This window comes from Seriola dumerili, unplaced genomic scaffold (genome assembly GCF_002260705.1).
Source record: "Seriola dumerili isolate Sdu_G_001 unplaced genomic scaffold, Sdu_1.0 BDQW01000449.1, whole genome shotgun sequence".
NCBI classification, from domain to species: Eukaryota; Metazoa; Chordata; class Actinopteri; order Carangiformes; family Carangidae; genus Seriola; species Seriola dumerili.
In genome coordinates this window covers 7,987,206-8,001,001 of record NW_019174704.1, presented here as the reverse complement: position 1 = coordinate 8,001,001, position 13,796 = coordinate 7,987,206, and the positions used below count along the sequence as shown (strand labels likewise).

The window sequence follows — 13,796 nt, the reverse complement described above, 5'->3', positions numbered from 1 at the left end:
CCTGCTCCTCCAGTCCAGCTCCTGACATCCTTGGGGTTCCTGCCAACTACCATGACTTCCGGGAAGTATTCAACAAAGCCAAAGCCACCTCTCTGCCGCCTCATCACCCCTATGACTGCGCCATTGATCTTCTACCTGGGACCTCGCCTCCTCATGGCTGCCTCTACTCTACTCCTTCGAGTACCTCCATTCTGCCAAGAGGCTGAATTCCCGCCAGGCCAGATGGGCCCTGTTCATTGGGCGGTTCAACTTCACTCTCTCCTACCACCCTGGGAACATCAAACCTGACGCCCTCTCTCGACAGTTCCCGGACAAAGGAGGAGAATCCGCCCCTGACACCATCCTTCCCCCCCTCCACGCTCGTGGCCTCACTCACCTGGGAAGTGGAGGAATGGGTCAAGTCAGCCTTTGTGGATCAGCCTGGGCCCAGTTCCTGCCCTCCACACCGTCTGTACATCCTTCCTGATCTCCGGTCCGATGTCCTCCAGTGGGCTCATGTTTCCCATCTCGCCTGTCACCCGGGCATTCAACGCACTAAGGACACCCTTCAACGACGGTTCTGGTGGCCCACCCTGGATGAGGACCCAAGAGGGTTCAACGCCTGCCCCATCTGTAATCAGCACAAACCCTCTCATCAAGCCCCAGCTGGCCTCCTGCTTCCATTACCTGTCCGTCGTCGCCCCTGGTCTCATATCTCCATAGACTTTGTCACTGGGCTGCCTCCGTCCAAGGGCCAGACCACCGTTCTCACCGTGGATCGATTGATTCAGCAAGACGGCTTACTTCATTCCCCTGACCAAGTTGTGGCAGCCAAGGAGACCGCTGAGCTTATGCTGCAACACGTCTTCAGTCTCCATGGTCTGCCGGCCGAGGTCCCCAGTTTGCTTCCATCTTCTGGAGAGAATTCTGCTTGCTTATTGGGGCCACAGCCAGCCTGTCCTCTGGTTTCCACCCCCAGTCCAACAGCCAGACAGAACGCAAGAACCAAGAGATGGAGACGGCTCTCTGCTGCATGGTATCTGTTCATGAGAGTCCCTTGGTCCCGGCTGCCCCTGCTTCTCTTCCACCTTGGATCGTCGAGGGAGGGCCCACCTTTATGGGTCTGCCGGCTCCTCCATTCCCGTTGTCGAGGGAGAGGTCTCTAATACCTGCTCGTCACATCCTGGACCCTAATCCAATCAGGGATTTCCATCACCAGCATCCTGACCAACCCTCCAAGACCCTGGTACCTGCCTGCAACCAATGTTGCAGGGCAGCCCCTCTTTTTCTCGATCCACCGGAAGAAGTTTCTCCCCCTGGAGAGGATCAGTCCTCGGCCGAGGAGGAGGACTCTCTCTTTGGAGAGGCACCGGCAGCCCCGGCCTCCGGGTCCACGAACTTTCTCCTGTCTGTGTGTGTGTGTGTGTGTGTGAGCTCAGTCACCAAGCTCCACTCACCTGACCCACGGCTCTCCAGCACCAGCCCCGGACCCCTTCCTCTATCCCCAATTTCCACCTGTGTGCAATATCTCTGCTGGTTCATAAATAAAGGTCATTACAAACTATATCCAGTTGTGTGCTGCGTTTGGGTCCATACTACACCCCTTTCAATGATGGGCCACCTATTTAAATCTTTTGATCGTTTGATTTGACTAATTTATTCTCCAAAGTTTTTTGAATACAAGTTGTCCAAATTCTTTGTTATATTAATTCCAAGACATTTAATCCTTTCCACATCCCAGTGGAATGCATATCTGTTTTTATTTCATCACTGATTGTACAACTGATCACCATTACTTCTGATTTATTTACATTCAATGTATACCCTGAGATGGCCCGAAATTCTTCCATTACCTTCATTAACACTTCAATTGATTGTTCAGGCCTAGATAAATTTGTATCATCTGCATACATCGACAGTTTATAATTTTCTCCTGCTATGTCTATACCTTTTTTATTTTTTGTTCTATCCTAATATATTCCGCCAATGGTTCAATGCATAGGGCAAAAATCAAAGGGACAAAGGGTCCCCCTGTCTGGTACCTTTTGAGATTTTAAACATGTTGGACATTACCCCATTAACTTTAATTCTGGCATTTGGCTGTTTATACATAGTTTTCAACCATTTTATAAAAGTGGTGTGAAAACCAAAGTTCATTAAGGTCTCAAATAAGGCCAAAGGACCTTATCAATGGCCTTCTCTGCATCTAAGGTAATCATTGTGACAGGGAGATTGTTTCTGAGCTCCTTCGATAATATTTAGTGTTCGTCTCACATTATCGACAAGCTGTCTTTGACCAATGAATGCTGTTTGATCTGGATTTATCAGATGTGGTATCATTTTTGTTAATCTGGTAGATAATATTGAAGTTATTAGTGTATGGTCTGTATTTAAAAGACTAATTTGCCTATATGGCCATTGCCCAATTATAAGCTTTACATATAAGTGGAACAAGATCATCCTGGAATTCCTTGGAAAACTTGTTGGTATATCCGTCACTTCCAGGCAACTTGAGTAATTTAAGCTTTTTAATATGATTATAAATCTCCTCCTCTGTTACCGCCTTTGTGAGTGTGATGTTCTGTTCTTCTGTTACTTTGGGTAAGTTTAACTTTTGGAAAAATTGCCTTAACTTATCTTTGCACACATGATTTTGGGCAGCATCATAGAGACCATGGTAGTATTTTGCAAATTGATTTGCTGTCTCATTTCGGCCCCCTATAATATTCGTGTTTTTTTCCTTTAGCTTCACAACTGTTGCCTTCTTTTGCTGTTTTTTGAGTTTATATGCCAACACCTTAGCTGCTTTCGGACCACCATTATATGTTCTTTGTTGTAAGATGGAAAGTGATTTTTCCACTTACATATTTAAGAAATCATTCAATGCTGCTTTTGCCTCTTTAAGATTCTTCAATACAGAGGTTTCCCCATTAGAAGTTCTGCTGTAATTTCAGCTTCTGAATATTGTTTTCTTCATCAGGCCCCATGCTGGCAGCTGACCGCAGGTTCCCTGATGAGATCTACCATGATTGTTCCAGCAACACGAACCAGTATTCTCCCAGCAGGCTGAAGAAAGAACCCTACAAACATTACACGCTTGTCCACAGCGAGGTGTCTGATGTGCGTCCACATTCTCATCCTCATGCCACCAAAGACAGTAAGCCTTCAAGCCAGGATGTCCTACTTAATACGAGAGGTACTGAGGGACTTCGAGGTGACCGAGACCTGGCCTGCCCTTTTCTCAGTGGCCTGGTACTGGGTAAAGGTGAGCAGGTTGGCTCGCTACAGCAAACAGCATTGAGCCAGCCTCTCCCTGTACAGATGGTGATGGAGCAGAGGAGGAGGCTGTGTATGATGGAGGCTCCCTACAGCCGCAGAGCTGCAGGATATCCACCACCTGCTGCTGGTAACCAGCAGCGTGACTCTGCCGCAGAGCTACAGGCCAGGTCTGCTGAGGACGACAGGAGAATGTTGCTAGGTATGGGGGTTGGGATGGGACTTCCCCAAGCTCCATACATGTCTTTGAACTTTCATCAAGTCTTAGGCAAACCTGGTTCTATTAAACCCCCCCCTTTTACCACACTGAGCCATATAACAGACAGCCAGGTTTACCATTGTAAAGACACAGCCTCTTACAGCTGCAACAGCCAGAGTCCTAGCTCCAGTTCATCCCCTGAGAGCCACAGAGAGATCTCACATTACATTGGCACATCAGTCATTATTACAAATGAGAGGTGACCCAGGAAAGACACTCAGGAGACTCCGAGTCCAGTCAGGGTAATTTCTTTTATACATTTATCTGGCACTCCTGCCGTGCTCATGTTGTCCATCATATAAAAGGTCAACTAGAACATAGAATATATATTAGATACAGCTTTTGCTAGAGTATTATTAACTTTTTTATTATTATTCAACCCAATCCCAAACTTAGGACCTTAACATTGTATGTATTTTGAACCTCATTTTGTACTGTATAACAGTCTACTTTTCATAGATGAACAGGAGGAAACTTCACACATCTATTCAGTGAGGCAGGTGCGTAGGAGAAGGTTTAAACATGGCAAACAAAGAAATCCAGCATACTGTCTGACAAACAGCAAACAATTAAATTGCGAAATTTTGGTCTTACACCTTCATCAGGCAAATTTGCCTGATGGAGGTCAGGCAAATGCCTCCTTTTTTCGTTTCGTTTTTGCAATTGCATTTTTGCTGCTAGTCAGATATTGTCTTACAAAGATTGCCTGAAATGTCTTCATTTCCCTGATCAAGGTCTAAGACCGAAACATCGCAATTAAATTGTTTGCTGCTAATCAGACAGTGTGTGGGATTACTTTGTTTGCGACTTTTCATACATGGAAATGCCTTGTCTAACTTGTAGTGAAAATCTGAAGTGTTTATATTATGTAAGTGTGTGAGAGTCCCACACAGCCTGTACAGGCTGCATTTGGAGGGCACACCTTGCTTGGGATATGAGTATCAGCAATGTTGTAATATAAGAGAAGTTTTGAATGGAAATGAATGTTTCGTAGTGAACTGAAAAATAAACTGAAAAATCTCACAAAACCTCTATTTCTGTTGAGTTTTTCAAATTTAAAGAGCTGTGTCATTTTTGCCCAACAAAGATTGAAAAGATTTAAACCCACTACCTAGACCTGGTGCGTTGTGACTCTGTGTATATGTTATGAGTAGAGACAACCCTTCACTATGATAAGAAAGGAGAGGAAAACAGGTAACAGACAAAAACCTAAAAATTACACATTATGATGCAATAGATTCTCCAGTTCTCATACTCAACTCTGTGACTGAGTTGGCATATGGATACTAGAATTGGCACAGTATCATGGAAACATGTCTGTCGAGAATAAAATGAAGCTTAGTCTAAAGTAAAACTGGTTTATTACAACTTGGGTTTATTTCCATAACTCTGGCCACTGAATCTGTTAGCTATGATAACGTCACAGTTATCATGCTAACATCTGCAAACATGGTGACATCACTAAAAAGAAATCAGACAAGTCAAAAACACAAGCACTCAGATGATCATACACATTAGAAACAAACTGACTGGGCAGATAAAACAAAGGTGAACTGGAAAATTATTGGAAAACATCCATTACAGTTTCCAGAGCCACTTCATGCTTTCAGATGCATTTATGGTATTGTCTGTAGTTATGCACAGATTTCTTGTGTAATGAGGGATTATTATTGACTGTCCAAGTGCACTCACTTTCACTTTGGCCTACAGATGATTTTTTTTTCTAATATCACCTTATTCCCAGATCTTCAATGTTGTAACTAATGTGTTGTAACTGATGGAACCAAGCGCTATCAAGGTAAAAGTCAATTTGTAATAAATTGTGTTTTACCTTTAACATAAGCACGTTCGTTGACAATCATTTCATGCTGTCTTGCATTATTCAGTTAGACATTTGACAGAGCAGTTAGCTTTTCCCCTCCTTGTTTCCTGTCTGTGCTTAGCTAAGACAAACAGCTGCTGACAGTAGCTTCATATTTACCATACAGTGGTGAGAGTTAAATAATCCTAATTTATAAAGAGAATGTAAACAATCAACAATAAGAAACCCTTGTTATATCAGATTACCACATCATTAGCCAGCTTTTGGCTAAACTTTTAAAATCAACTTTTTGAAGGTGCTACATGTAAGTTTTGCTATCACTATGTATGTAGATGATGTTAGCATTAACAGCTCTTAACTTACCAGTCTAGAAGAAACATTGTGAGTTCAGCATCAAACTTAATTTCTTAATTCGCCAAGAACTGTCTGCAGAGGTGGAAAGCAACGCCAATGTTGGGCAGCATAGCTCAGGAGGTGGAGTGGCCATCAGGTAATCGTAAGGTTCCTGGTTTAATTCCCGGCTCCTCCAGCGAGTATGTTAAAGTGCACATGAGTGAGACACTGAACCCCTTAACTGCAGCATCAGTGTGTGAATGAGACACACATTACAAAGCAGTGAGTGGTCATTAGACCAGAAAAGCTCTATTTAAATTTAATCGATTTGATTTAACTTGTTTTTCTTATGTTTCAGTTTCTATCACCTGTTTTCTTCTACTGAAGTTAGCATGCTAACCAGCTTTCCGTTCAATAATACTAGTGAGTCACTGTCGTTTTCTGTATGCCCTCAGTTCAGCATGAGAGGATGAAGACAGTAGTGCTGTTCAGTGGGCATATTCTAAACTCTCTTGACCATTATTCAGCATCATTAACAACTTCTCCACAGTCTCACACTACACAATAAACTGGAACAAATCTCTGAAGATGCTTGGGATTCAGGATGCCCCCCGCCCCTCCCCTTCACTCAGGCAACATAAAATATTTAGGTGTTTTTGCTTTACAGACACATAGCTACACTAAAGCAGTAGGTCATGGGCCAAATCCAGCAAATCCGACCAAACATATATGGCCTCTTTCAGTTTGCCTCAAAATGTTTGCATAACTTTTTCACAAATCTACTGCAGGTAACAATGTAAATAACAAGTTTGTGTAAATACCAATAAACATGTAACAATAAATATAATCAATAATTTAAATCTCAAACATTAGGGAGCAATCTAATACACATGTTGTGCGGTGTATAAGATGCAATTATTTTATTATAACATTTTTAATTAAATTAGATTAAATTTTATCATAACATACATTACCTGAAATCTGTTAATAGAGTCAGGTCAAGACCAGACAGTTCCACCATGAGCAGCACCTGGTGACAGTGAGGAGGAAAAATTCTCTTTAACAGGAAGAAACCTCCAACATAACCAGGTCTGGCTTGACCGGTTCGGTTGAGAGGAAAGAAATGGAGGAGAGAGAAGAAAGAGACCAGGAACAGCTGTTGATACGTGAAAATAATAGTAATACCCAGAGTTGTAATGGTGTTAATCTTTTCTTTTTACTGTTTCCTTCTAGTTCATCACAAAGTCCTAAAATGGCAGTCCACTAATCTTAGTAGTACATCAACAGTGTTTGTCTGCAGTCTGTTCCTGAGTGGAGCGCCTTGTCTGAAGGTGAGTCAAAGAAATCTGCTCTTCCCCCAAAGAGGCATGGAGCTGTGCTGTTAGGAGAGTCAATAAGACCCCAGCAGCCAGCCCACTAAAATTGTTTAATAGGATGTTGGGAGTACGGCACATATGGATCCACAGTGAGCCATTTGCTTAATCACCTTCAGACTGTTTTTGGCACAGAGAGACATTTTTACCACATCTGTAAACCAATTTACCCCCTTGTTGCTTAGCTGCAACTCTGTCTCCTAGAAATTATGTTTATATACAACTAGATAGATAGATAGATAGATAGATAGATACTTTATTTATCCCCTAGGGGAAATTCATGTATCCATTAGCTCATTGTTGATAATAATAATGATAATAATAATAATATTTAAAAAAAAAAAAAGAGTTAATAATAAATAAACAATAATGATTAGATTAGTCCACTTTAGCTGAGGTGTTGTATAGCTGCTTCTCTGTCCTGCCAGAATGTTTTGGAGAGGATGGTTGGTATTGTCTAAGATGGCCTCCATCTTACATTCCTCACAAAATTTGGTCTACATCATCGACACACAATGCTGACAAAGAATTATTTAAAGAATTTCATTTTGTCAATCCGTTTTGAAATTATACAATTTTAAACCTGTGTCATTAAGATCAATTTTACACAAATGCTCATGAATCAAAATTGGCAAATGGTATTGTAACGAAACACACACACACAAAAGAGTCTTGGGATATTCTGCCTCTAGGGGGCGCTACCAATGAAAAAAATATATATCTCAGAATTGGCTGCATGGAAGTATGAAACTTGGTTTGCACTATTTCTGGTCATTACTCAGTCCATGCATAAAGTTTGGTAATGACTGATTAAAGTTTGGCTTATTGACCTTTTACTAAAAGTATAAATTACTACACATTGAACCTTTTTAAACTTCTAAAAATCACAATAAATCACCTGTATGTCCTACTGAGCTGAGGTTTTTTCAGCACATCCACTGAATGATGATGAAAGTCTGCTTCACTGTAACCTATGGTCAATTCAAGTGCATCACTATATTTTTCTAAATATGGAAAATCAATTAACATCTGTATCTCCACAAGTCTCCATTCAAATGCTACCAAAATTGACAGACATTCTCTAGATGGTAGATTTCAAGTGTTTCAAGATCGAACAAACGTTGGGTTTGCAGCATTATTCATAATCTTGATGTAATTTGTATACTGTATGGGCAACATTTTCTTTTTTGCTCAGTGTTGGATTCAAAGTCACCAAAATATTTGATGGTACTACTGAAACCAGTAGAATGATGTGTGATTTTTTTCAGGACTTTCACACCAACATTTTGACCGTTTTAAGTGTTTTAAGGTTAAACAAACATAAATACCCCAGTTTTGCATGTGATTTCATTGCCTCAACTTGTCTGAAGAAGGCATGTGTAACACATGGTTAGCTAGTGGTGCAACCAGTAAGTCACCTTCTCTGGGAATACCAAGGTCGGGGTTCAATTACTTTAATGATAAATGATACAAAACTTAAGTCCAAACAGAAGAGAATCCGCAGTCTGGCAGGGATGGGGCAGGAAGTACAGGCTACTCTTATTATCCCGTAACATCCAAATCCTGATTCGAGTAGGGTTTATAAGATTTTAAAAACTTTTTACATTTCTTCTAAACCCTATAATCCAGTTCTCAATAAATACAAAGTGAGAATACCAGGAATCATATTCAGTTTGGAAGCGTGGTAAGAGTGTTTTGTTGTCCCTCAGCCTCTGCTTACTGCAGAGCACAGCCACTTTGTCCTCTTGAGATCAGAGCTCAACTTGTATTACTTCTGGGCCCCTCACAGTGCATGTTGATCAAATCCAGCACAGGATCATACAGGAACCTCTGGAGTGAATAGAGTATCTGGGCATTTTGCTCTCCCAGATTTCCTTTCCATTGTTTCAGTTTTAGCAGAATGTTGTCTGATATCCAGGTCAAGATTATCTTGAACTTACCTTTCTCTTTTTTCTCTGTTTCAGTTCCTCTCCATTTTTAGCAACCGTCATTACAAACGTTCCACTTTACAGTCCAGGAGTTTTAGTAGAGACGTGTCCACCTCACTCACTAATCTGCGATTTTAGTCAGCCTTCTCTCTGTATCTGGCAAAAGGTTTGTATATGAGTGTGTTTTCCAAGTATTTCTCTGTATTTGTATTTTCAGTCTTTAATCAGCAGCTGCATGTCTGATGTTCAGTAAAACACAGGACAAAAAGTTATGTGGCTCTGGTGCACACACACAGTTTCCACCATGAGCATGTGTGCATTTTGACCAACAACATGTGATCACCTGGTCAGGTTATAGCAACACAGTTTAGTGATGTTGTGTTTCCTGTTGCTGGTGGAGATTAACTCCAACATGATACAGGAGCTCAGTCATTGTCACTGTCCATATTTCACATACTTGATGGATGTAAGCCCAACCCCTGTGGTGATTATGCACCTGGCTGTGGCTACTTCCTGAAGCAGTACTTACCAGTGCAGACCCAGTATATATTTAAATCGTTTGAAAACTTCTATCTACACTGACTCTGCCCTTCGTGTTTGGCCGCTCAGGCAGCAGCTCCAGTCCTGAGAGGCTGAAAGGACGGGTGCCACAGACTGTTCTCACCAGGCTCGGTAATAATAGAAATGCAATGGAGCAGTGGAGAGTGGGCGTATTTATTTTAATGCTATTCTTGTCTGTTTTTTCTGTCACTGTACAACTTACACATTTAGATATGTTTCACAGCTAAATAGCTGTGCATTCAGACACCTTATGAGCTTGTCTCCTATAATATTTTACAGGGTGTCCTGTAGTATTTTCTGTAAGAGAGAATGTGTGGGTCCTGCTGGATAAGATCGAGACTTGCCTCATATAACAGCAGCAGTTCAGTTACTGATTGATATTGATGTAGTATAGTAAACTGTAAGTATTTGGACAGTTACACATTTTTTGGTCTTCATGCTCTGTGCTTCATTTAATTTGAAATAAAGTAATGGATGCTGCATTGAGCTTTAATGTGATAAGGTGCATATCAATATATAAAGAAGTCTGTGGGAGATAAAGCCCAAAATGTGGGGTTTCAAAAGTAACTGGACGCAGGTCTTCATCCACAGACATTTCAGGACACTAAGAAACTGTCTTTTTGACTTCATGCCATTTTCCCGTTGATAATCAGGATCTTGTTGTGACCAGGTAAGTGAACAAAACTTGCTAGTTCAAAGAAAAGAGGAAATATGTCTGTGGGAATCTTTATTTTGCTGAAAATCGTCAACAGCAAAAGCTGCAATGATCACTGCTGTCAACAGTGAAATCAGGGTGGATGTTCAGATGATAGGTAGAACATTTATTGCTTCCAGAAAGCAGAACAAGTTGGTCCCTAACCAGCAGGTCACAGTCAAACTGATGTACAGTATGTGCTTTTGACCCATCACTTTATGAAGCTGCCTTTAAAACCACTTATCATCAGGGGATGTCCAACAAATAACTCCAGCCAGTTCAAATGTATGTCAGGTTAGCATAAGGAGAAGCTAATGAAAATTCCTCTCTAAACCAGTAACACATTTAGTGATGTATTAATCAGTTTGAAAACCTGGATACATTCATTTAGCTATAAAATTTTCTAACAGACTAAATAACTCAATGCGTTGAGATGATTCAGTAGTTTGTTGAGTTTGGTCCTAGCGCTGCTTGATGACCACCAGGTTCTTCAGCATGTCAAAAGAGTTTCCATCAGGCTCCAGTGACACCACGCCGTGCTCCTTGCTGTGCACTTGGAGGAAGCCATTGTGGTCCAGACCCACCACCTCAGCCTCCGGTCCATCCTCACTCCAGAGATGCACCTGAGTCCCACTGAGGTCAGAGCACAGAGAGCAGCTGTCACAGTTCTGCTTCAGGATGCTATTATGGGCGTCAGGAAACTTTACAAGACTCTGCAACTGAGAGCTTTAAAGACCAAGACTACACACCACCTTCATAGCTTCAACCCTTACAGAAAAAGACTCCGCTCGTATAACCCAGACTCCACTCCCTGTCCTTTGGAACCACCAACTGCACTGCACTAATCTCTAACAGTACTGTGCAAAAGTTTAGGGCACGTTTGGATTCGTATCCCCACTGGGAGTGGTCCCAGTGGGGATATAATCAGGATTATAATGACACCAGAAATACAGTTGGAATCCTCCTTGGTGGGGGTAGGGGGTGGTGGGTGGCTTGCCTAAAAAACATCAAGCTACTCCAGCTATCTCTCATGATACAACTATTGCTGTTGTACATAATACACCAGGTTACCTAACTAAAACGTATTATTCCTCTGACATCCACACAGTGAGGTAAACAGACTTTAAATTTGGGACAACAGCGTTGGTATTACATGGGTACTTGCAATCCACAGATATCCTGAATTGAATTATCAAAACTGGTGCAGAAACACTTGAACAACTGCACCAGAACAAATTCCTAGTATGCATATAGCTGCTGAATCAAGGTTCTGATTCTGATTGTAAATGAGAGGTAAACCCTGAATCCAAAGCCCAGGGGGATGTTTGCAGTAGGCTACTCACCTGTGAAGCCATCTCTTATAGTAGGTGGGGAGGATGGCGTCTGGGCCTCCTTGTTGGAAGCTGTCGATGAGGAGCTCCAGACAACTGACGGTGCGAGCAATGAGCTGGGCACAGCTGAGCGGCTGCAGACTGCAGGTATGCTGTTTGTTGTGCTGCTGGATCAGGTCATTGATGCAAACTGTTGGGTTGCTGTTTGTCACATTGAACCCACAACCTGTTCAGCACATCATGTTCAAGAAATAATACAATGTTATTCTCAAACAACATGAGACTGGTGTATGTTGGATAAAATATTGCAGAAGACTGTACTATTACTATTGTTTACTATTTGTGACACCCCTTATCATAAATAGAGTAGGTGTAAGGTGATAGAGCATTACATTATTACCTAAGTATTTACCCGCTTTACTATATCGCACCAAAATCCTCACTAATAAAGCCAGCAGGTGGTGACATTCCCTCACATGAGCAGTCTGTACTGAAGGAAGGCTAAATGGCTAAATCGAAAAGTTTTCTAAAAGAAGTCTGCGCAGAATCCACATCCTCTCATCCTTGTCACCTCCAGGTGAGTGTGCTCTGCTGTGCTTGCTTACCAGCGGTACCTACAGTTTGCTCTGTTGTTCAGTCAGCCCACGTGAGGGAATGTCGCCACCTGCTTGTGCAGGTAGTAACTGCTACTCACCTTTGTGGATTTCTTTCTTAGTGAGTTGTGTGTATTTGTAAATCGCTCTGTATATTTGTGGATATGACTTAACATACCACAAATAAAACATACATGTTTGGGGATAGTGAGATATTTGTGGAGCATGGTACATTAGTGGATTGTCCTCTATGGGTTACAAATAATAAAGTCCAATAAAAACTTCCATCAACAACTTCATCCTGGGGCAACAGTTTAGGATTTATGGTTCCCCAATTTCTGAACAGTTCAACATGACAGTTGATATTTCCAGAAGAGCCACCATTATCAAAGATAATAATCAACCCAGAAGTGGTGTGTTAGTTCAACCATGTGAAGGAAGGGTGCATGGCGTATTAGTGAAAGAGACCTACCAGTTTATTAGCTGTAATAAAGGGGAGGTTGTTACCTATGAGCAGATGAAAGGTTGTTCCTATTACAGTGGAAGTCACCAGTACTCCCCCGAGCTTCATCAGATTACTGTAGTAGATGTCATTGGGCCATTTCACTGTCAGGTCTATGTCCTGATGAAGGTTCAAATATGTTCAATCATCAGCAGTGATTAAAATAATACATCTTCATTCATACTATCACTTTGTGATACAATATATTTTGATAGGACAGACAACTATTTTAATGTTCAGGGTGTATACAGTGTATGACGCTAATACAAATCCATAGTGTCGAGAGAGCTGGTATAGGGAAGTGTGTGGGCTGATACCTGGTATCCAGGCAGAGTGCGAACAGCCTCCACTACCGCAAGAGCAGCCAGATGCTGGAGGAAGGGAATCCTCTGTCCGAGTCTGGAGCTCAGCTCAACCTGGACCCCCAGAGTGAACATGGCACAACCAAGAGGGCTGAGCCAGGCGTTCCTGCCCCGACCTGAAGCAGAAGCAAACACAGGAAACATACAAGGGAATGGTAGGTGGTACCAAACACCAATAGCATACTTAGCATACATTAAGAGAAAACTTTGGTGTGTAATGAATTTGAGGTATAGTGGGGTCCAGAAGTCTGAGACCACTTGGACATGGGAAAGTGGGAATGTTGTGTATGCAGGTAAACAGTGTGCTAGAGCACTGACCTCGTCCCTGGCTTTGTCGACCAGCTACTGCTATTAAACCCACATCCTTTGGTAAGTGCAGAGACAGTCTGAAAGGAGACAAGAGAAATGATTATTACAATGATCATGATTACTACTTTCATAAGGAAAGAAATATAAAATTTGTGTAACAAGCATTTGAAAAGTAAAGTGAGCCGTCACTGCTACATTGCAGAGAAACAAGAGGACGACTTGTGACTAAATTTGAACCGAGGATATTGTGGTCACAGGGTATGTGCCTTAGACCAGGTTCCCAACCTTTTTGGCTTGTGACTTGTCCGAGAACTCTTGGTTAGGAACCACTGTCTGAGACCAATAAGACACCAGGACAACACAGGTTTTGAGACAGCTACGGCCACTTAACATTGAGGTCTATATATAACCAGCTTATTAACTCTCATGCACTTCACTGAAGTACTGTATTTCACAGTAAAAGGTCTGTCTCTG

General features: G+C 41.9%; 1 protein-coding gene across 2 annotated transcripts in view; it reads right to left on the bottom strand.

Moving 5' to 3' along the window:
- Positions 1–10,243: 10,243 nt before the first annotated feature.
- hlcs (holocarboxylase synthetase) overlaps positions 10,244–13,796 on the bottom strand; it is a 36,517-nt gene continuing 32,964 nt past the window's right edge. For both annotated transcript variants that reach the window (XM_022762760.1, XM_022762761.1), the window contains 5 exons: positions 13,332–13,399; positions 12,969–13,129; positions 12,657–12,771; positions 11,569–11,782; positions 10,244–10,858 (listed from right to left, as the gene is read on the bottom strand). In XM_022762760.1, the coding sequence (XP_022618481.1) occupies positions 10,687–10,858; positions 11,569–11,782; positions 12,657–12,771; positions 12,969–13,129; positions 13,332–13,399 (730 nt within the window). In that variant the 3' untranslated portion in view covers positions 10,244–10,686. The remainder of the gene's footprint in view (positions 10,859–11,568; positions 11,783–12,656; positions 12,772–12,968; positions 13,130–13,331; positions 13,400–13,796) is intronic.